At 44.3% G+C, this 24,689-nt stretch overlaps 1 protein-coding gene across 2 annotated transcripts in view; it reads left to right on the top strand.

The window, feature by feature from the left end:
- The window catches only part of RNF123 (ring finger protein 123), a 4,282,987-nt gene that overhangs the window by 394,990 nt on the left and 3,863,308 nt on the right, over positions 1 to 24,689 (top strand). For both annotated transcript variants that reach the window (XM_044077780.1, XM_044077781.1), the window contains exon 8: positions 19,239 to 19,325. In XM_044077780.1, coding sequence (XP_043933715.1) covers positions 19,239 to 19,325 — 87 coding nt within the window. The remainder of the gene's footprint in view (positions 1 to 19,238; positions 19,326 to 24,689) is intronic.

Below are 24,689 nucleotides of genomic sequence, written 5' to 3' on the forward strand. Positions count from 1 at the left end.
CTGCTTAAGATTAGTTCCTCTGCTTTGTGGCCAGTGAGTGCCAGGATAGGAAGCACCCCACCAGTCCTGAGCTGGATGAAGCAGGTGGTCAGAGAATGAGTAAATGAAAGAATAGAATTAAGAGGATGGGACCCACTGTTTAACCAACCAAGGAGGGTCCCCTTTTAATGAGCTAATACAGTAAGAAATGTTTCTGTGATTGATCTACCTTTGTCTTTTAAGGAATCCTTTTTGGTTTTTCACAAGGTTTTTCTGTCTATTAGGACTAATGTACATTTCTTACCTACATTGGTTTTGGAACTATTCCTTAGGGCATTCAGTTTCTTGTTTGTTTTTTTTTTTGGGGGGGGGGGCAGGACCTAGAGAGAGATGACTGCCCATACCCTTGATGCACAATGTGGATGTTCTTCTTCCAAGTATCTAGATATGGCTAAGCAAACAAAATGGTTTAGCTGCATCATTTTTTTGCCAACAGGCAGCCATTCACCAGCTGGTCGGTGCTGCCAGAAGGAAGTGCACCAGAGACATCTCTGTTTCCAGTGCCTGTTTCAAGAATGTGTATTGTGGACATTTGGCCACTTACTCATTTTGTATATTTTCACCAAACATTGTTACTTTGGTCTTGATTCCTGGTGTCAGGCCTTCTGTGGCAGTTCAGTGGTTCAGGACTATGTCTTTTAAGCCTTTTGCTGTTGGACCTTTCTACAGCCCCTGCCACCCTGGCATTTTTTTAGAATATTGCTTGGAATTCTACCCATCTTGTCATAAGAGCTTTTGAAGTCAGATACAGTAGGTTCATAGGGTGATACTAGGCAATTGGCCTGGAGACCCTTATAAGCCTAACAAAGAATTTTGCCCATGTTCCCTCAAAGTCACCACCTGTTTTCCCTGTACAGAATAGATGTGTATTTACCATAGTTTGATCTGTGAGGTCTGCATTAAGCATTTTTACCCTGACACTAGTTATCCTGTACTTGAATGGTGTCTCCATCTAGCTGTCACATATGGATTTCATTTACGTCTGGCAGTTAATATATGCATATTTATTTATGCCTTTGCGGGTATGTTTGCTCAGTAGTGGGGTCAGGCACACTGGTTGGAAGCTTAAAGGCACTTGAGTGCAGAAGCTAGACAATGCAAGAGTTTTGTACTGAGGTCAGGATCTCTGAAGAGGAAATCCCAGAAATGATCCACTGTAGAGGGAAGTGCCTTATTGTCAGGTATAATGAAGTAAGGCATATCTGTTAAACTCTTTTCTCAGTGTCTAGCTGTCCTTGAAGGAAGTTCAGTTCTGGCCCTGTAGGAAGATGTTGGTACTGAAATGAGATGATGACATTTGAGCTACCACATTCTGCTCCCCTGAAATTTCTTTTTTCAAAATTCCCCTTACTGACTGCTTCAACTTTTCTGCAAATTGTTGTAGGTACAAGCCCTGATATACAGCAAGCCTTTTACTACTTTTCTTGGAAATTTGTCATTTGTCTTCTAATCTTTCCTTTATATCTAAAGTTATGTCTGCCATTTGATTTAGCCCAGAGATCCATCTGCTAAGTGATTACCCATTTGCATTGTTATGACATTGTTGGCAAGCTTTTACCAGGACCTGCTGTACTTGGGGAAATTTGGTAAGTTTCTGCAATATATGTTTGCAGTGTTTTAATTTGATCCTCAGTCCTTACCCCTTAGATATATTAAAAACTGGATGCCCAGCCCAAAGTGTGCAGGGAGAAAAGAGGGCTTTGCAGGTGCTTCCATCCATCCTCACATGATTCATAGTTTGGTGTTTTGCCCACAGATAAGACACAAACTAGTAAAGAATTGATCTGATATATAGATGGATACATTATTCTCATAACAGAAAATATTCAGCATCATTTTTTGTTCTCAGTAATAATGCCAAAACTACATCCTCCTTTTTCTTTTGAACTGTATTTGTTTGCCACTGTGAAGTGGCTGTTTGTAAGTAGTTGATTGGCATTTGAGGTGGATAGCAGCTTGCGGACTCCCAATGAAGAGGGGGAAACCCGATATGTGTCTGCCTTCTAATGCAGATGTTGTACAACCCAATTGTTGACAAATTATTTTATTTGCCACCTGAAGAGGCAGTCTTGCCACAGCTTGCTTTTAATTCTTATACAGCAAGAATCTCAATCTTGCAACTCTCGGATCTCAAGCAACCATCAAGCTAGCATAATTGTAGGTGAGGAAGGTATGACACTACATTGTTGTCCCTGACTTGATGTCTTTATACACACCTTACAGTTTGTATTGGAGACCTTTGTTTATACAGGGACAAAAGCAGACCTATTAAATCTTTGTTTTTCTTATCGAGTCACAAAACTGCAATCCCACTTATATGAATCTTCACTTAATGAGGATCAGAAAACTGCAGTACATAATGACTGCTGTGTAAGTTATGGGGTGTGGAAGTCAGGAGGTGCAGCCACCTTCAAAAACAACACATTTTAAAGTATTTTTTCATTTTTGTTTATAGTTGCTGAAAGTAGTGACATACTATTTGGTGGGTTTGTAGAATATGAAGAGTAGGAGTCACATAAAAAAGGATTTACCTCATAAAGATTTGCCAGTACAGAACTTGCTCTTAGTGATTACATGTTTATTTGCAATATTTATATGCAAATTCCTTTTACTAGTAATTATATCTGCATTTTTCTGTACATTCCCTTCATCAACCTTGCGGTCCTGAGCTGTGCAACAGGCTAACAAGGATAGTAATAGTCTCTGCAGTATCCAAGCACTGTAACTGACCTAGCCTGAACCTCCTAAATCAATTCTCCTGTGTGGGTATTCCCCTATAGCATACCAGGAAATACTTTATGATAGCAATAGTCCCTGCAGTATCCAAGCCCTGTGACTAACCCAGCCCGAACCTCCTACAATCAATTCCCCTGCATGGGTATTCACCTATAGAATACCAGGAAATACTTTTATGTACGTGAAGCCTAAAGTAATTAATACTGTATTCAATACCTATACTGATGCTCCTGTCCTGGCTGTAAGCTTAGCACATTCTCTGGACCTCTCTCTGTTGTCTACCTCTGCTCTCTATATCCTACTCTCTTTCTCTCCCTGAATTAACCAGCTCTCTCTAGTTTTCTGACCGCAGTGCAATCCTTTGCACATTTCTTTGTCACTCCTCCTCCCATCTGCACTCCTCTGTTTGGGCCTGGGCCCTGGTTTGGTACTCTAATCTTCTGCTGTTAGATCACTACTGACCTACCCTGTCTTTTTCTTCCTGTACCTCTGCCCCCCCCTGCCTTCTCAAACTCATATCTACCTAACCTTCCTGATTGTTTCTGGTAGTTTTTCCAGGGGTAGCCCCGCTCCGTTTGCCCTTGCTACGCTCAGGCTCACTTCACTCCCCTACCTTACCCCCATTCCCACCCACCCATATATCTATTACACTTATACTCTCCATTCCATCCCCTTCCTGCCAGCTCACCCTCTCACAACACACTTCCTGCCTGTACTCTTTCCCCATTCGCCTAACTTCCTTCCCCACTCAATTATACTCCCTATACAAACTCTCAATCATCCCCCTAACAATGCAACTCTTTTTCTTCTTTGCCACTGCACTACTCTTATACCTTTCAGTCTTAACCTCATTTCACTCATTTCACTCATATCAGTCCTACCTCCCCAGCCCACTTAAAGGTTCCCCCACCTCTACCTCCCACACTAACCTATTAACTACTTCCTACTTAGCTATCTCCCCATCACTCTTTAGATGTTCTTCGTCTCACATTGCTGCAGTCATAACCTGTGGGTAGTCCGCTGTCCTCGGTCGGCCCGAATATCAAAGAGCTAGGCTGGCGTCGGTCATTGTCGCCTAGAGCTGACGTCAGTACATAGTAGTACTTAAGAGCATGACCGACGCCATATCCGCAGTCTTTCTTGCCGCGTGGTCCGAAGCAGAAGCAGCGTTTGCAAGTGCCGTTCGGCGTTCTGAAATTTTCATTTATCGAGTTTCAGACCGAAGACCAAGTTGGGCTAAGTACCCCGTTGGGGAAATTTTTGTCTTTTCTTGCCTCAGTTATCCGGATGTCAGAAAAAGTTAATAATTGTATTTCTTGTGGGAAACAGATACCTCATAGGGATTATCATTCTTTCTGTATTCCTTGCTTGGGGCCTGAGCACGACGTGGTCGGGTGTCGCTTTTGTGCTAGATTTAATAAGCGCACCATTAAACGAAGATTAGACTGTGCCAGGCTTGTTTTGGTAGCGGTGTAACTATAACATGCCGTCGGATCCTCCGACGCCACCGCTAAAAGCGTAAGGATAAATCTTTGAGGTCTAAACCGGATGAGTCGTCCGTTGCGGATGCCGGTTCTACGGAGCCTCCGGTTGAATCTGTGGATCCTGCCGAGGGTTCGGCTGAATCCCAGGGGGAACCTTTTCTTTTACAGGAGTTGGCCTCTCAGGAGTTAGGCCAGGCTCAGGGTGCTTCTCAGGTGTCTGTAGTTCCAGCTTTACAAAAGGTTATTAGGCCTTCTACTTCAGTGGCTAAAGGTCATGCTAAGGCCAAACCTTGTCTTGTTGGCCCTGGTCATAGTTCTAGCTCTCCAGCCCCTGTTCCTAAAAAGCATATGTTGAAAATGGCAGAGGACTTGATTACTTTGATCAGGGGTTCTATGCCCCCCCCCCCCAGAGAAGAGGCCTAGGGTGGAGGCAGATTTAGAGGGAATGGATCATTCCTCTGACTACTCTGAATCCTCAGCTGAAGAAATTCAGGATTTCCCTTCCTATTCAGATTCGGATGCAGAGGACTCCTGTCCGTCTGCTTCTCCTCCGGAGGATTTTTCTTTTTCTGAGACTTTACATTCCATGAGGGAACATTTCAAGTGGGAAGGTCAAGGTTTTTCAGATTCTCGGAAAAGGCTTAGGGAATTTTTGTTTCTGCCACAACATAGGCCCTTGGCTATTCCTCCTGTCTTAGATGTTGTTCAGGATGTTTTTTCTGAATCTTCCCTTAATCTTGATTCTTTGCCTCCGGCCCCTGTTAAGCCAGACAGGTATTACAGAGTTGCAGAAGCACATAAGTATTTGTACAAGAGTCCTAGAGCTGATCCGGAAACTATTATTCGAGGTCCGAAGGGTGTTAGGGCTACTGTGGCTAAGAATCCAGTTCCCTTGGATAAGGATTCTAGAGCAATAGGTAGGTGGGGGAAAAAGTGTACACCTCCTCACGTTAGCTATGAGGGCTTTGAATTGCCAATTTCATATGCTGAAGTATCAGAATTTTTTGTTAGGCCAATTGAAATCTAAGGTGGATGCTTTATCTGAGGGTATAGAGTGTAAGGAGCTCCAGGAGTTGGTTCATGCATCAGATCAAGTTGGCAAACATTCTTTGCAGTGTGGTTTTGATGCTCTTCAGGCTTCATCCAGGGTGGCTGCTACAGGTTCAGTTATTCGTAGACATGCCTGGCTTAAGGATCAAAATTTGTCAGAGCATGTTAAGGCTCGGATTTTGGATGCTCCTCTTCAATCTGAAGTACTTTTTGGCCCTCCTGTTGGATCAGTTTTGAAAAAGATGGAAGATCAGGCTAAGTCTATGCAGACGGTCAAGGATTTTATGCAGGTGCAGCCCCCTAAGTTTAGTAGGAATTGGCCTGCTAGAGGATGGTCTTATCCTTCTTCGGATTATCAGTCTAAGGGCAGGTCTAGACGTGGTAGAGGCAGGGCTCACGCTCAGGGTTCTTTCAGACCTAGGACTTGGAGCTCTCCTGCACAGTCTTCTGGTGAGGGTAGGGGTCAGCCCTTTCGTAAGCAGACCCAATGACCTGTATCTTCCGCTGCCAGACCCTTCTTTACTGGCAGCTCCTCTAGGAGGAAAGTTGGGACTTTTCAAACCTGGAATTTGGTCACCCAGGACCAATGGGTGTTGGATATAATAAATCAAGGTTACAAGTTTTATTTTCACACTTTTCCTCCTTTCAAAGGCATGCCGGATGTGCCTCCTCAGCAAAGGCTGGAGGCTCAGGACAAATTTCTCTGCTTTTGCAGATGGAGGCAATTCAGGTGGTCCTTCCATCAGAAGTAGGCCTAGGATTTTATTCCCGTCTATTCCTAGTGCCAAAGAAAGGAAACACTTGGAGGCCAATTCTGGATTTGTCCATTCTCAATACCTACCTAGACATTCCAAAGTTCAAGATGTTAACATTACAACTTCTGCCTATGCTAGGCAAAGATCACTGGATGGTAACCCTGGATCTCAAAGAGGCCTATCTTCACATCCCTATCAGGCCCAGTTGCAGGAGATTCCTGAGATTTCGGGCTGGTACTTCGCATTATCAGTTCTCTGCATTGCCCTTTGGTTTATCTACTGCGCCCAGGGTATTCACAAAAGTTCTGGCTCCTGTGATTGCTTTCTTCAGACAGAGAGGAATACAAATTTACCCTTATCTGGACGATTGCCTGATTCTTGCTCAAAACAAAGACATATTACTACAACATCTCCAGTATGTAATGGCAGTTTTAATGTGCCTAGGGTATTCTGTGAACGAAATAAAGTCCAGTCTAGTACCCTCTCAGGACATGTGCTTTCTGGGTGTGAGACTGAATACAGCTTCTCAGATGGCATTTCTGACCCCGGACAAACAAAGAACTCTTCATCTTTACTTCCAGCAGTTATCAGTAATGTCCAGGCTGACTGCAAGGACAGTCCTTCAAGCCTTGGGGTTCATGGCATCTTGCATTCTAGTACTTCCCAATGCTAAACTGCATATGAGGAAGCTACAATGGTATCTCAAAAGTGTGTGGACTCAACACTGCCACGGTTTGGACACTGTCATTCGGATTATACCTTGCATCCAGAAGGAATTCTTGTGGTGGGCTCAGGAATGTCACCTAAACAAGGGACTCTCTGTGACCCGACCAGAGGCGAGTCAGATCCTAACGACGGATGCCTCGGACTTGGCTTGGGGAGCACACTTCAATGGGAAATGGATACAAGACATGTGGCCTCCCAAACTACTACATTTGCATATCAACATGAAGGAGATGTTAGCAGTTCAATTTGCTTTGATGGCCTTCAAGGACCTGCTTCAGCCGGGACAGGTGTTGATTCAAACAGACAACACAACAGTCATGTGGTACATCAACAAGCAGAGGAACCCATTCCTACCCTCTTTGCAGGCAAGCAATGATTTTGTGGGAGACTGCTCTGAGTTTTCGTATCAATCTTCAAGCACGGTTTCTGCCAGGAGCTCAGAACTCCCTAGCAGATATATTGAGCAGGCAAATTGTGGATCCCCACGAGCGGAAACTGGATCCTCAGGTTTTCAAACATTTGACTGTGGCTTGGGGAACTCCAGACATAGATCTGTTCGCTTCTCCACTGAATTTTCAACTTCCAAAATTTTGCACAAAGATGTTCCACCCAGATGCTTGGAAAGTGCATGCTCTATCTTTCAGTTGGAACAACCTTCACGTTATGCTTTTCCTCCTCTGCCTCTTCTCCCCAAGGTACTCTTGAAAGTCAGGCAGGACAAGCCTTGCATGATTCTAATAGCACCAGATTGGCCACGTCAGCATTGGTATCCTCTGCTGAGGAGTTTAATCCAGGAGCCTCCTTGGCTTCTGCCACAGGTTCCTCATTTGTTGTCCCAGTCAAACAGTCATTTTCTCAATGTTCAGGTGCAGTCCCTCCATCTAACAGCCTGGCGTATTCTGTGATGGAGCCGGTGGGGTCTCAGCTTCCTCAACAGGTTTTGAATGTCATTTTGGAAGCCAGGCGGCCTAGCACTAGGAAAGTTTATGCTGATAAATGGAAGAGATTTTTCTTTGGAGCACTACAAAGGGTTTTGATGTTTCAGTGCCTAATTTGAGTTTTGCACTACAGTATCTTACTGAATTACTGGACAAGGGTTTGTCATTCTCTTCTGTGAAGGTTCATGCTGCAGCCATTTCTGCTCACTATGATTGTGACCCTCCTTTATTTTCTCATCCTTTGTTCAAACAATTTCTTAGAGGGGCAAAGAATATAAGACCCCTACGTAGAGTTCCTACTCCTTCTTGGGGTCTCAATTTTGTTTTGGAGAAACTTACTTTACCTCCTTTTGAACCTGCAGCTACGTCTGAACTGAAGTTTTTGTCTTGGAAGACTGCTTTTTTGTTGGCCATTACTTCTGCTAGGAGGGTATCTGAATTGCAGGCACTCATGGCAGTTGAACCCTTTTTGATATTTCATAAGGATAGAGTTTCTTTGCTAACTAACCCTACTTTTATGCCTAAAGTGGTTTCTAATGTGGCCTTGAACCAGTCTATTCATTTGCCTACTTTTTATGCTGATCCCCAAAATAAAGGGGAAAAAGTCTTGCATTCTTTGGATATCCACAGGCAGTTACGTTACTATTTGAGCAGAACTAAGGAGTTCAGACAGACTCAACAGTTATTTGTTTCTTTTGCTTTGAGTTCACAAGGGAAAGCTGTTTCAAAGCAGACTATTTCAAAGTGGATTGGTCATTGTATTGCTTTTTGTTATTCTCATCATGGGAAGGATGTTCCTGCTGGGATCAGACCTCATTGTACTAGGGCTACTGCCACTTCTACTGCTTTTCTAAGGGGTATAGCTACTAAGGATATTTTGGAGGCAGCTACTTGGAGTTCAGTACACACTTTTACTAAGCAGTACCATCTCCCTCTTTATTCCAAGTCCAGGGCTGGGTTTGCCACTGCAGTTTTACAGGGCATGTTAGCAGCTCCTAATGCTTTGTAGTTTGCCAGCCTCCCTTTTCCTTTGCTTTGGGATTTTACCCACAGGTTATGACTGCAGCATTGTGAGACGAAGAACATAGTACAGTTTTGTACCTACCATAAATGTAGATGTTCGAGGATCCACATTGCAGTCCAATTATCCCTCCCTCCTTCCCCTCTATAGTTGTGGTTGCTGGGTTTCTTTTTGGGATACTCTTTATTTCCACACTGGTGGTGGTTGGGCTTTTACTACTTTAGTTCTGGCCTTCATTTTTTAGGCCTTCTGACATCTGGGGCAAGAAAGACTGAGGATATGGCGTCGGTCATGCGCTTAAGTACTACTACGTACTGACGTCAGCTCTAGGCGACAATGACCGACGCCAGCCTAGCTCTTTGGTATTCGGGCCGACCGAGGACAGCGGACTACCCACAGGTTATGACTGCAGCAATGTGGATCCTCGAACATCTACATTTATGGTAGGTACAAAACTGTACTTTTCTCCTCCTCCAATTTTCACAAATTTACCCTCCTTCACAACCAAACAATTACCCTCAAACCCAAACTAAAACTCATCTTCCTCCACCTAACATATACTCCACTCACACATCTTACAAAATAACCTTCCACCCTAAGCCAGGCCCTCAGTCCCTTCATCATTCCTCCAATCCCACCCCTTCTGCTCTTACCCGCAACCATACCCATACTCAGATACAACAAACTTTTGCACATAAACACCTATCCATATATTCTATGAGTATTCAAAGTCTAACTAACAAGATCTCAGAGCTGTATTCCTGGATAGTGCATACAAACCCTAACATCCTTGCCTTGTCCGAAACTTGGCTCAAGTCTCACATCACTAACCGTGAAATACTGCCACCTGGTTACAACATCTATCATGCTGATAGGTCCCCTAAAAAAGGTGGTGGTGTAGCCATACTGTACTCAGATAGCCTAAACCTGTCTGCTGTCACTATCCCCATCCCCAACTTCCGTCCTGCTGAACTTCTCATCCTAAACTGCCATCTGAACCCACACAAGAAATTTGCTGTCACCTCCATCTACATCCCCCTGGGAGTAATATAACCACCCTCGAAAATATCCTATCCTGGTTTAGCCACAATTTAGACTATGAAACTCTCATTCTTGGTGATGTCAATATAGACTGGTCCAAACTTACTAGTAACTCCCCACAATCCAGCATCAACTTACATGGTTTCCATCAACTGCTTACATCCCCTACCCATTTCATCAGACTTATCTTCCAGCTCCACCATTGACTGGATACTCACCAACTCTCCCCACCTCTACCATGGCCCATGTACCCTACCTGACTCCTTAAGTGATCACCTCCCCACCTCTATCATCAGCCACACCTCCTAGGCGCACAAACCCCACCTATATACAGACTGTCGTAAGCTCTCTAACTTCAATAATACCCAGTTTAACTCCATACTATCTAGTTTTGATTGGTCCTTCCTTAAACACATCCCTCTTGATGATGCTGTCAGTAAATTTAACAAGATTGTCTTAGATACCCTTAATTCCCTTACTCCCTCCAGAAAAATTAGAATTAAATCAAACTATGCTCCATGGCTCTCCAAAGATTCTAGAGCACTGATGCAAAACAGGGATAGCACCTGGAAGACATGGCTTAAAACTAGGCATACTCCCCTTCTACATAAATACAGACAACTATGTAACCTAGTCAAGAAATTAGTCACTAAATATGAGAAATCTTACTACAACTCGTCTCAACTAGACAACAGGTCCGACTCTCGCAGTTTTTGGACTGCTCCAAACAAAATACTCTACCCTACCCCTACAAATCTCCTCTAGTAATTGCTACCCTACTCAACAAACACTTCATTGACACTATCCAAAACCTCACTCTCTAATACTAACACTGCAACTACCACTATCCCCATCAACCCCCATAACTGGAATGTATTCTCATTTAAACCTGTGTCAACTTTTTATATTAAATCCCTTCTTCTAAAGCTTAAACCATGTTCTCCCTCTACAGATAACCTACCTCCTACGTTTCTCAAACTTTTGCTGCTGAACCTGTAGCCTATCCTATATCCATTCTCATTAACAGATCTATACAAGAGGCTACGGTTCCTGCTATCTGGAAATCCTTCTTTACTATCCCACTAAATGAGGGTGGCAACTCCACTGATCCATCTAACTATCGTCCCATTGCCATTCTTTCTCCCATCTCCAAGATACTCGAGAAATGCATTCACTCACAACTTCTCAACTACCTCCTCCAAAACAACCTTCTCACTCCCACTCAGCATGGTTTCCGTCCCGAACACAGCACATCCACCACCCTCCTCTCTTTCACTCAAACCATAGCCAAAGCCCTTGATAACAATCAACTAATATCCTGCCTGTTCCTTGACCTTTCCAAAGCTTTTGATACAGTCTCACTCACTACTCCTTTCTAAATTATCTAACCTCAACCTATCTTCTTCCCCCCTTGCCTAGTTCTCCAGCTGTCTCTCAGGTAGGCAGCAATCTGTCTGCTCTCTATCTGTTCCAACGGGTGTTCCACAAGGCTCTATCCTTGGGTCCCCTCTTATTCAACATCTTTACTAACGAACTCTTCACCTGTTGCAGACAATCTTCTCTTATACAATATGCAGATGACTCTACACTCATCTCAATCTCCAGTAGTATTACAGACTTTCTCACGCTTACTCAGAACTCCTTTCTATCCACAGAGAAATGGCTATCTGACAATCTTTTTATCCTTAATCCCAAGAAGACCAAGCTCTTGCTCTTTCTTCCCCGCTCACTTTTCCACCATAAATTTACATTTACTATAACATCCTCCAACAACACTATCATAAAACCTGAACCACACACAAAACTGTTAAGCGTCATTATTGATGATGAACTCAAATTTAACTTGCACTTACTGCAAGGAATAAAAAAACACACAGGAAACTTGGCTTGCTCTATCGCAACAAAAGATTTCTTACTCCAAATGCTAGACTCTAATTAGCACAGTCCTTCCTCCTGCCCACACTTCTCTACGCAGCCCCAATACTAACCAGTATACAAGCTACTACCATGAACAAACTTACCACAAAATTGCAAGATTCATGATTAACTCCCCCTACAACTCCCATCACTGCCTTGCCCTGAACTCCTTACAATGGCTCGAATTCCCTCAACTACTGTTGCTTTCTCAATTTCAGGTTATTCACTCCATTCTATACAGGCCTTCATCCTGTCCAGCTCTTACTACTTTTATTATCTACCTACTCCCCTTCTCGAACCCTCCGCACCTCTAACCAACAACTTCTGAATGTAGATTATCCAAAGAAGAACATAGGCAAACTACAATACAACTGCTCAGTAGCCCACACTTGGAACAAACTTTCTCTAAACATACACTCCATCATACACCCTGCACACTTTAAAAAGGAACTCAAATGTTATCTTCTCAATACCAAATCATGTCCCTGCTTAGAACCTACCTAATTTTCCCCCTTTATCCTATGGAACTCCTGGAAAGCATCTATACCTTCCTAGGAAGCCTAGGCAAGAAATCTGATCACTTGTATATAACGTTTGATCACTTGTATATAACTTTGTACATATATCAAAAAAAAATTAGTTCATATACTTATTTCTTTGAGACTGTTCTCTTAGGGTAATCTAAATATGTTTGATTCAAATGTGTACTATGTTTTGGAGTGAAACTTGGTTATGTTACTTTCTATTTTTCTTACCTATGTAATCCTTAATTGTTTTTGTAACTGGAGCTTTTCTGAAAACGGGCCCCTGGCCAAGCTGGACCAACCCGGTTAACAAAAAATCAATAAATAAGTCCTCCAGGAGTACAAGAAGTTTCCTTTTTAGTGAAATTTGCTTTAGCAGTGTGCTAAACTCTGACATTTCTGCCAGTTGTGCCTACAGTTATACAACATTTCTCTGCTGGACAAGGGCTGCAATTACAGGAGGTTTTGTGAAGGTATACATTACTGTTAAAATAGCCCTAGTTGGTAAGATGCCATTGGATTTGGCATTACCCATGGGAGATGACTGTGATCAGGAAAGTTGTATAGTGTAGCCATTGTTAAAGTGAGTGCTTCACATAAGAGTACTTCACAGATAATTCCAGTGTTACACTAGGCAAAATGCTAGGGTGAGTACCTATTGTAGCTGGGTATATGGGGCAATCAGGGAAGGGGTGTTAAGGGAGTTGACTTTTCTCAGAGATACTTCAGGTACAGCTTTTCTGCTGACTGCTGGAGGTGCTGCTAATATAGCTGATTTCATTGCAGTCCTGGGTCAGTTTTGGGTGGAAGAACTCTCCTTTTAACTCATTCTACACATGCTATCCTCCAGGTGGAGGGGAGGAACTGTCCACACAATTACTACGTTACAGTTTTAATGGCAATGGATAGGATTAATTTGCGACTGTTTTCATTGCACTGCCTTTGTCAGTTGTTGGGAAGAGTTATTTACAATTGATTCTGTTGCAGTCTAGGTGTTAGTTTGGGGGAACATTATCATGAGTGATTTTGTTTAGTCCTTTTGTCATAATAGAATAGCTCAGGTCATACCTGAGTCATTTGCAATCCCACTGCCAGCGGGAAGATGGGTATCCTAATGTCAAAGTCCCCTTACAGCCCTGTACCAGTTGGGTATGATACAGCCATCACATCTTACTTTTGCACCCCTTGTAGTAGTTGATTGCATTTATTGCTTTTTTTTTTTTTTTTTTTTTTTTTTTTTTTACTTTTATTTGATTTTTTTTGCATTCTTGAGCAGGGGGGGGTTGTCACCACATTCCCTGTATCCCTCCCCCCTTGGGTTGCTGCAACTGTGCAATAGTATCTTATTAAGAAGATGCATTTTTGCTAACTAACACTATTATGTACAGATGGATGTTTTTCATGTTTCACTGTTGCAGTCATCACACTTGGGTTATCTGCCTGCAGGTATCCCTCAGTCGACCCGAATGCCAGAGACTTAGTATTTCTGCATCAGATGCTGTTGCTTCTTCCCTGACGTCAGGTCGTCAGGGGTATAAAAACAGGCAGCTGATGCTATTTCATTAGTCTTTCTTGCCGAGGAGGAGCCCGAAGCAGAAGCAGTTCGAAAGTGCTGGTCGGCCGCTACCTGAATTTTTGTTTTCGAATTGAATAATCCTGAAGTCTTCTAAAGTTAAGTACCCCAGTGAGGATCCTTTTTTCTTGCTCTAACCGATGTCAGAAAAAGTTAACAATTGTCTTGCCTGTGGAAAACAAATACCTCACAGAGATTTTCATTCTTATTGCATCACCTGTTTAGGCCCAGACCACGATGTCCCTCGCTGTCGGTTTTGTGCCTTGTTTAACGCCTAAACCATTCGTCGTCGGGCTGTCTTTGTCACTAAATTCTTTCGCGTTCGATCTCCGTATTCTGAAATGGCTTTGGTAAGACGTCTGACTACCGATCTTCCAAAAAAAACATAAGGATCAAGACAGACCGCATAGGTCCAAAACTGCCGATGACGCTTCCGCTAAGCTAGTTACCAGTCCTCTGGTACACAGGTGCCTTTGCAGCCCCTGATGCCCGCTTCAGTGGATTCGCAGGCCTCTGCTGAGACCCATTTGGAGTCCAGTATGCCATGAGATGCTTCTTCGACTATGGCACCAGCAGATTTCTCTACCTTGGATGGGTCTGGAGCCGCTGTGCAGGCACCAGCTTCTGAGGCAGTTTTTCGCTCTGCCAGTGTTCGAAACAAACAGACAACTTCATTTTTAACCAAAACTGCCAAGTTTCGTAGGCCCAGAGTATGCATTATGCCTAGAAAACTTACCAAAGCGCATGCTCAGGCACCCATGCCACAAAAACAAATGCTTAGAATGGCAGAAGACCTTATTATGCTGATTGGGGAAGCCAACCTTCCCCTGCAGAGAGACAAAGAATTTAGTCCCCATCAGGTTCTGCAGACCAGGAGTCCGATGACTCTGACCTTTCTGATTATGAAGACATGCCCTTATCTGCCTATGAGGATTCAGATGCAGAAGAATCCATTCCCTCTGCCTCCACTCCAGAGTATTTTTCTTTTGGTGAAACCTTGCATACTTTGAGAGCATTTCCATTGGGAATGCCAAGACTATCCTTGGTCCAAAAAGAGACTCCGAGAAGTTTTAGAGTTGCCTCAGCACAGGCCTTTAACTATACCCTCAGTCCTGGATGTTGTGGATGATGTTTTCATGGAATCCAGTCTTACTTCTGCCACTTTACCTCCTGCCCCTAGGAAACCAGACAGGTACTACAGAGTACCTGATACTCACAAGTTTCTTTTCAAGAATCCTATTGCTGACCCAGAGATCATTTCCCAGGGGCCTAAAGGTATTAAGGCTACTACAGCAAAAAATCCCACCCCTTCAAACAGGGATTCCAGAGTTTTGGACAGATGGGGTAAGAAGGTGCATACCTCTGCAACTCTTGCTATCAGGGCATTGAATTGCCAGTTTCACATGCTGAAATACCAGCAACATGTTATGGAACTTATTAAACAAAAAGTGGTAACTTTTCCAGATTGTGCAGAAAATAAAGAATTGCAAGAGCTTATGCACTCTGCAAGCCAAGTCAGTAAGCATACTTTGCAGTGTGGCTTTGATGCCCTAGAAGCATCTTGCAGGGCAGCAGTCACTGGCTCTGTACTGAGACGACATGCTTGGCTGAAAGAGCAGACCATACCAGATCATGTAAAATCTAAATTGGTAGATGCTCCTTTGAATAAGGACTGTTTGTTTGGCACCAAAGCAGAAGAGGTTCTTAAAACGATGGAAGTAAAAGCTAAATCAATGCAGACTGTTAAAGAACTTCTACAAGTGCCACCCCCTAGATTCAGTAGGCATTGCCCTTCAAAACACTGGTCCTTTCCAGCCCCCTCTAGGCCTTCCCAAACAAGACCCAGGGGAAACAGACCACCCAGACTACAGTCTCAGGGTATGCAGAGATCTAAGCAATGGATTGACCCCACCCCTTAAGCAGGAAGTGGTAAGACACCTCCTTATGGAAAAAGTTCACAATGACTTCACTCTACTTCCAGCCCTGGCCAATTGATTGTGCCCCTAGGAGGAATACTTGCCCTTCTTGCAAAATCACTCAGGACCAATGAGTCCTCAACATTGTATCCCAGGGGTACAAATTTTTATTTCCATTCACTGCCAACCCCAAGCGGGTTTCCAGACCTTCCTCCAAACCAGTGGGCAGAGGCTCAAAACCAGGTACTTTCCCTGCTCAATATCAGAGCTATTCAGCCTGTTCCAGTAGAACAGAGGGGTCAAGGATTCTACTCCAGACTCTTCCTGGTACCCATGAAAGAGCACCCTTGGCACCCATTCCTGGATCTTTCAATTCTAAACACCTTCCTGGTGGTACCAAAATTCAAGATGCTTACCCTGCAACAGCTTCTTCCTATGTTAGCCAAGGATGCCTGGTTAGTCACCCTAGACTTAAAAGAAGCCTATCTGCACATCCCCATAAGGGAGTCATGCAGAACGTATCTACGTTTCAGGGCAGAGTCTATGCATTATCAGTTGTCTGCACTTCCCTTTGGCTTATCTACTGCACCCAGGGTATTCACAAAATGCCTGTCTCCAGCCATTGCATACTGCAGGCAGAGAAATATTCAAATTTACCCGTACTTGGATGACTGCCTGATTCAAGTGGACAGTCAGGAATTGCTGCTTCAGCACCTGCCATTTGTAAAAAGCCTTCTCACTTCACTGAGGTACACCATCAACGAAAAGAAATCACAACGGGTACCCAGTCAAAAGATTATATTCCTGGGAGCAAGCTTGGACACCACTTCCCAGATGTTCTCATTTCAGAAAAACAGGTCTATCTGACAGACTACTTCAAACAAATGGCCACTAGAACCCAGCTATCTGCAAGAAAAATACTGCAAGCCCTAGGGTTCATGGCCTCATGTATACTGCTAATTCCATACGCAAGACTGCATATGAGGAAACTTCAATGGTATTTAAAAAGTCTTTGGTGCCAACATTCTCAGGACCTGTAAACAGTCATTCCTATCATTCCTTGACTAAGGACAGAGTTCCTTTGGTGGACAGAAGCATGCAACCACAACAAGGGACTTTCTTTTACTCAACCCCATGCCACCCAGACCCTGACCACAGACTCATCAGACTGTGCATGGGGGGCTCACATGGCTGGCAGCTGTATTCAGGGTCACTGGAGCCCAAGTCAAATTCATCTGCACATCAACCAAAAAGAGATGCTAGCTGTACAGAATGCCCTGACAGCTTTCAGATCCCTACTGTTTCCAAGACAACTGCTGAAAAAACAGACCACACCACAGTTATGTGGTACATCAACAAGCAGGGGGGAACCCATTCTTACCCACTCTGCAGGTTAGCCATGGCCCTGTGAAACACGGCCTTAGACATCCAAGTCCATCTACAAGCTCAGTTCCTGCCAGGCAAACAAAACTCACTAGCTCCTAGACCCACACGAGTGGAAATTGGAGCCCAGCACCTTCAACCTTCTGATTCAGAAATGGGGGATCCCAGAGGTGGATCTCTTTGCCTCCCCATACAACCACCAGCTAAGCAAATTCTGCACCTGGAACCCGCACAACAGGGCCTGGAAAGTGGATGCCCTATCCTTTCAATGAGAAAACCTCTCAACTTATGCCTTTCCCCCTCTGCCCCTTATCTCAAGAGTATTACTCAAGATAAAACAAGACAAGCCAAGGACAATTCTGATTGCCCCGAACTGGCCACTCCAGCACTGTTACCCACTCCTGCGCAGCCTGACAATGGTGCCACCCTGGCACCTACACCAGACCCCAACCCTGCTCTCTCAGCAGGAGGGACAGAGTTTGCATCCACAATTGCAAACCCTAAATCTTGCAGCCTGGCTTATTCCTTGAATACACCACCAGCAACCCTAAGCAAACAGGTGCTGGACATCATCCTTGAAGTCAGAAGGCCCAGTACAAGGAAATCCTATGCTGTTAAGTGGAAAAGGTATTGTTCTTGGATTCAGTCAAAAGGAAAGGACACGGCACTGCCCTCCTTACCTCTAATTCTGGATTACCTAGCAGAACTACTACACAGAGGCCTATCCTTCTCTTTCATTAAGATCCATGTTTCTGCCATCTCAGCTCATTACAATACTGAGCCCATCTCTATTCTCTCACTCCCTCATCATACAGTTCCTGATAGAGGCAAACAACTTAAGGCCACCAAGGAGAGCACCCACCCCTGCTTGGGACCTTAACTTTGTACTGGAAAAGCTCACGCTTCCCCCTTTTGAACCTGCTGCTTCAGCAGAGTTAAAATTCCTCTCTTGGAAAACAGCCTTGCTTCTAGCCATCACTTCAGCTAGAAGAGTGTCTGAGTTACAAGCACTGATGGCTGTGGTACCCTTCATTATTTTCCATGCTGACAGGGTTTCCCTTCCTTTATGCCTAAAGTGGTGTCCAGAGTGGCTGTCAACCAATCCATCCATTTGCCAACCTTATTTCCTAATCCTCAAAATAAAGGGGAAACGATCCTGCACTCTGGATGTGCACAGACAGCTCAGATTCTACCTTGATAGGACTAAGCCTTTCAGAAAATCTGACCAGCTGCTAGTCAGCTTTGCACCAGGAGCAGAGGGCAAGGCCATTTTAAAACAAACCATTTCCAAATGGATAGTGCACTGCATCCATTACTGCTACAAGCACCATTGAAAACCAACCCCTCAGGGAGTCGGAACACATTCACCTAAGGCTTACATCTTCCTCTACAGCATTTAGTCCCTACCAGGGACATCCTGGAAGCTGCCACCTGGAGTTCTGTGCACAGCTTCACCAAACATTACCACCTGCCTATCTTTTCCAAATCCAGGGCAGTTTTTGCTACAGCAGTCTTGCAAGTCCTACTAGCCAGCCCCAATTCTTCTTGACTGCCTCCACCCTTCTTCAACTTTGGGAAACAACCCAAGTGTGATGACTGCAACAGTGAAACATGAAGAACATAGTACAGTTGTGTACACTTACCATAAATGTAGATGTTCGAGTGTATTCACTGTTGCAGTCCTGGTTTCCCTCCCTCCAGCCCCCTGGTTTTCTCTATCTCTCCTCTCTATGGCTATTCCTACTGGTATTGGTATTTACTTTATACTGGTGGTGTTTTCCCCACCATGTCTTAGCTCCTTATTTGGGAGCTCCTGACATTTGGGACAAGAAAAACTGACGTAATGGCGTTCGCTGCTTGTTTTTATACCCCTGACGACCTGATGTCAGGGAAGAAGCGACAGCATCCGACGCAGCAATACTAAGTCTCTGGTATTTAGGATGACTGAGGGCTACCTGCAGGCAGATAACCCAAGTGTGATGACTGCAACAGTGAATACACTTGAACATCTACATTTATGGTAAGTGTACACGACTGTACTTTTTCCTTGGTGTTCTGTGAGATATGGGAAAAGATTTAGTGGTTTGTGTCATCTTTTTGGATAAATTATCATTAACTCTGTATTTCTTTGACAGGAGGGTGTTGGAGATACTCCGGACTCTTACGCTTATGATGGGAACAGAGTTCGTAAATGGAATGTTACAACCACAAACTATGGTCAGGTAAAAGAAAATATAAGTACAAGCCTGGAGTAGTACATACATACATACTCAGTACCAAATTTTAACAAAGATGATTCATTCCTCTTAACGCTGACATTTATAGGAAAGTGGACTTATGTGAACATGTTTTATTCTTTGCATACTAAATACTTTAATTTGTTCTGTCTCCACATTCTGGTGTACAGATTCTGCATTCAATACTATAAAATGTGATCTGATATTGTCAGTCTTCATTCATTTTGACTTTTATATATACATATACACACACACACATATATATATATATATATATATATATATATATATATATATATATATATATATGTTTCTCTCTTTAGCACTTAACGTCTTACTTGATATTTGTTGTTACTGCTCTGTTTTTTGAGTGCAAGTGCTTTATCTTCCCTTTCTACCTTGTCAGGTAAAATATTTGACTTACCATTGTTGGTATAGGCCCCTCCCCCCTTACCTCTGGTAAATCTTTTAAATACCATCATTGGTAATTCCCTTTTCTTCCCTTTACCCTTCGTGGGTATTTTTCTCTAACTACCATTGTTGGTACAAATTTATAAAAAAAAATCTTTACTCTGTTTTTCCGTTACTTCTTGTGTGTGTGTGTGTGTGTGTGTGTGTGTGTGTGTGTGTGTGTGTGTGTGTGTGTGTGTGTGTGTGTGTGTGTGTGTGTACGTTTGTGTCTGTGCGTGTGCTTCTAGGGTATTTTTTGAAAGATGGCAACTACTTTTTATCGGTTCCAGTGACCCTCTTGGCACCAACAATAGTTTCCCCTCATACCGGTTACTTCTTCCCCAGCAAAACAAGTTATTGGTCAGCTGACTTCGGTGCCAGAGGTCGAGAGTATACCCAGGACTAGGTACTCCCCATCTATAGACCCATTCTTGGGTCAACAATTTAGCCCATTCATTGAAAGACCAGAGTCACCCTCAGGGATGTCTGTCCGTTCCACCAGAAGCCTTTCAAAGCTTGATGTAATCAAATTAGTGGATCATCTCTTGGTGGCCAGCAGTCTCTCTGCCCCATCTAGGACTTTTCTCCCATTTGGAACCGAGGTTTACTCTGCATGAACTCCCACTTATGTTCCTCCTTCAACCTCTCCACAAGTCTTGTAGCCCTCCACTTCGACATTCCTGGTGCCAACTACTTCTGTGCCGATGGTGGACCTCACCTCTGCTCCAGAACTGACTCTGTGGTTGGCTGCTGTGTCTGAGTCGACCCACCTACAGGACCATAACTTGGATGCTGGCTCCGGGATCGGCTCTGATTTTTTTCCCATGGTGCCGTCTACGGTTCCTGGTGCCCTGACAGTTTTGAGTCCTCGTGCGGCTCCTACTCTGGAGGTGGGCTTGTTGGAGTAGGGTTGTGACCCTGCTTCTGAGGTTGTCTTTCTTGGTTCCAGGCTCCCATCTCTCTTCAGGCAGGCCTGCCTTACAGATTATGTAGAGACCCCTGGTCTCTACAGGCTCACAGCTGGCACCATTTCTGTCAGAGTGCCCATCTATGTACCCTCTGGCTCACAGCTGTCACAATCTGCTACACTGGGGTAGTGGGCACAAAAGCAGCAAGAAACCCTATTGGAGGGTCCCCTGTCTTTGGTGTCCTCTTCGGATCTTTCCCCTGAGGAACCACCCCATAAGAGAATGTGCAAGAGGAAGTACCTCGATTCTCCAGAGGAATTGGTCACAGAGGTTGCAGATTTCAGTGTAGGGGAAAAGTCTCCTCAATCATCCCCTGAAGATCTCTTATTCAGGGACATCATGGAAATTTTAAAACAGAGAGGTGATTGGAAGCCCACAAACCCATTCTCTAAAGAGTCTGTTATCTGGTAGGCTTTTTGTGCCCACCCTTCTACTTTTTGGACGACCCACCTGGCGATTGAGCTTTTCAAACTCATTGTGCACTGTGCGTGGAAGACCCCTGATACTGCAGAGCCAACTACTTGGAGACCTGACAAAATTATTTCCATTTCCACGTATCAACCTCTCTGGTCAAAAGGTCTAGCAGTGGATGCCATGATGGTGGAGGCTGCCACAAAGAAGGAACTCGCTGTGGAGAGTTCAACTGTCCATCCTCCTAACCGAGAATCCAGGACTATGGACAGATTCAGAAAGCGGGTCTTTGCTTCATCGACCTTTGCCATACAATCCTTGAATTTTCTGGCACATTTTACCACGACTCCAAAGGGATGTGATAACCGAGCTTGCAGAAACCTTAGCAGGAGCAGTGTCTGATGAGGTCCATGATAAGGTTGCCTCTCAGCTTGCCACCCTAGAGCCCATCTCCAACTCGTCCATGCGGCTTGTTGCACATAAAGCCAAAGGGACTTCCAGGGCAACAGGTACAGGAGTTGCCATTAGGCGTCACACCTGGTTGCACTTATGTGACCTTGCGGATCCCTTCAAACCTTCCTTTGTCAATCCTCCCATTAATGCTTTGTCCCTTTTTGGCCCAAAAAGACAGAGACATTAGCCAGGCATGAGAGGGACTGAAAGAACCCTTCCGCTGTGGGTGTGCATTTTGCCACTCCTCAATGACCTTATTCCAGGAATCAGAGGAGTGGAAAGATGCAATTCAGAAAGTCCCAGATTCCTCCTGGGGCTGAGGGGGAGGAACTCTTCTGGAACACGCCCCTCCCTTGGCAGCGGGGGCCCAGGTTACCAGGGTTCCAGAGATTCTTTTATCTGAGCAACTCTACCAGCGGTCCTGAGCAGCGGCCTGATTGCTTATTCTGGAGGCAATCGGGGGAAGATTTTCTCTGCACCATGCAGCCTGGCACACAATAGCATCAGATTCTTGGGTGCAGACAATAATTACCTGAGGTTACCATATCCTCTTCTGTCTTTTTCCCAGACTACAAAGATGAATCCCCGATGTTACACCCAGTCTGAGGGATAGAGCAGCACTCAAAATCCAAGAGCTGCTTCAAAAAGGAGTCCTCCAAACAGTTCTACCAGACCAAGTAGGATCCGTATTTTACTCTAAATTCTTCTTAGTGCCAAAAAAGACAGGGGACTGGAGCCCAGTCTTAGACCTCAGTGTCTTGAACAGTTTAGGTTCATAGGTTGGTACTAGGCTATTGGCCCTAGGGGCCTATACATGTTCAGCAGACAAAATTCCGGATGGTCATGGTTCAGTCTGTACTTCCCATTCTGGAGAAAGATGATTGGATGTGCTCTGTAGATCTTCAGGATGCATATTACCACATAAAAGTGGACAAATGCTCCAGAAGATGCCTCTGCTTCTGGCTAGGAGCCAGTCATTACCAATTTTGAGCATTGCCCTTTGGTTTCAACACAGCCCCCCAGGGTGTTCACCAAATCCATGGCAGTAGTAGCAGCTCATTTAAGGCTACAAGGATTCTGGGTGTTTCCATATTTAGATGACTGGGTCCTCACCGCCCCCACCAGGCATCTGCTGCTTTCCACCTTGGACTCCGCTGTAAAGCTTGCAGAGTTCTTGGGCATCTCAATCAGTAGAGAAAAGTCAAATCTATCCCCCTCACAGGACATAGACTTCATCGGTGCTAGACTAAACACAAGATCTTGCATGGCTGCTCTTCCTCTTCACAGACTGGAGAAGTTGAGGTTACAACTAAAAATGATACTCTCTCAAGACAAAGTTTTGGCCTGCCAGGTCTTACAGCTTTTTGGGTCCATTGCAGCAGCAATCACCTTAGTTCCTCTGGCGAGATACCACATGAGGTTACTTCAGTGGCTTCTGGCAGTCAGTGTTAACTCATCAAGTGTCCCACCAGATCTGAATAACCAACTGGTGCAAGCAGGACTTAAATTGGTGGATGAGGCCAGAAGACAAATTTTGGAGTTGCCCCCCCCCTCTCAGCCCAAGGTCATAGTGACCATAGACGCATCCCTGTTAGGGGGTGGGGCATTTTCAGGAAAAGACAGTCTAAGGCACTTGGTTCCCTACAGAAGCCAGTTTGCATATCAACATCCTAGAACTGAGGGCAGTGCTCTTATCATTGCAAGCATTCCAGTCTGCCCTCCCTCCCTCCACGGACAATTGCTATTCAGTCGGACAAAGATGTCAGTAGTCTGGTACATCAACAAACAAGGGGGAACCAGATCCTACCCGCTTTGTCTGGAAGCCCTAAGAGTTTGGCAATGGGCGATCGCGTCCGACTACTTTCTGATAGCAATGCATATTTTGGGAAACTCCAGAGTGATTGCAGAAAAACTGAGCAGATGCATACTCCTGCCGCAGGACTGATCTCTCAATCCCAGTGTTATGATGAAGATCTTTCGTCGATGGGGTCAGCCTTGATGGGATCTGTTTGCCTCTCCCATAAACTTCAAATGCAGCAGGTACTTTGCCCTGGTCCCCCCTCAGGGGGAGTCCCCTTTTGCAAGAGATGCTGTTCTGCACGATTGGACCTTGGGGCTTCTTTATGCCTTTCCGCCAATCCCCCAATTTCTAAAGAAAGCCCAATGGTTGAGAAGCAAAGTGATTTGCATTGCACCTTATTGGCCACATCAGTTCTGGTATCCCTTTATCTGGCCTCCCTTAGTTTACCGTCCGTGGATTCTGGATCGAATCCCAGATCTGTTGACTAATCCACAGGGCTTGGTCCATCCCAATCTACAAAATCTCAAGCTGACAGTTTGGTTTCTCCACTTCCAGTAATTGCCATGTGAAATAACTTATCCTCCCCAATGCAAAAGATACTTTTGACTTTACATAAGCCATCCACCAGAAAACTTTATCTTGGTAGATGGAGGAGATTTGCACATTAGTCTGATGAAAAGGGTATTGATCCTTTTTCAGCCTCCATCGACAAGGTCTTGGAATATTTGTCCACCTTATTCCAATTAGGAGCCTCTACTTCTACTATTAGTGTTCATTTACTTGCCATTTCAAATTTCCATAATGGTTTCAGTGTCTTTTCTCTGATGTCCCACCATCTCTGCAAAACCCTTCTGAAGGGTGCTTTACATTTGAAACCACCTTTCAAAGAGCCCATTGCACCTTGGAGTTTAACATTCATCTTACAAAATTTGGTCCATCAGCTTTTCGGGCCAGCAGCCACTTTGAAAGCTTTTTTCGTGGTAGCTATCATGTTGGCCAGAAGAATCTCAGAATTGCAGGCTTTGTGTGTAAAATATCCCTATATTATTTTTCTCCAAGAGAGAGTACCACTCAGGACTCATCCTTCCTTTTTGCCTAAAGTGGTGTCAGATTTTAATATGTCATCCATTGATCTACCAGTTTTCTTCTCAAATTTTTCGAACAAGGGCGAATGTTTACATTTGTTGGATGTACACAGACATTTACATTTTTACTTGGATAAAACAAAACCTTTCAGAAAATCGGACCAATTGTTCCTATACTTTT

This window comes from Protopterus annectens, chromosome 7.part0 (assembly GCF_019279795.1).
Source record: "Protopterus annectens isolate FY-2018-M chromosome 7.part0, PAN1.0, whole genome shotgun sequence".
NCBI lineage: Eukaryota > Metazoa > Chordata > Ceratodontiformes > Protopteridae > Protopterus > Protopterus annectens.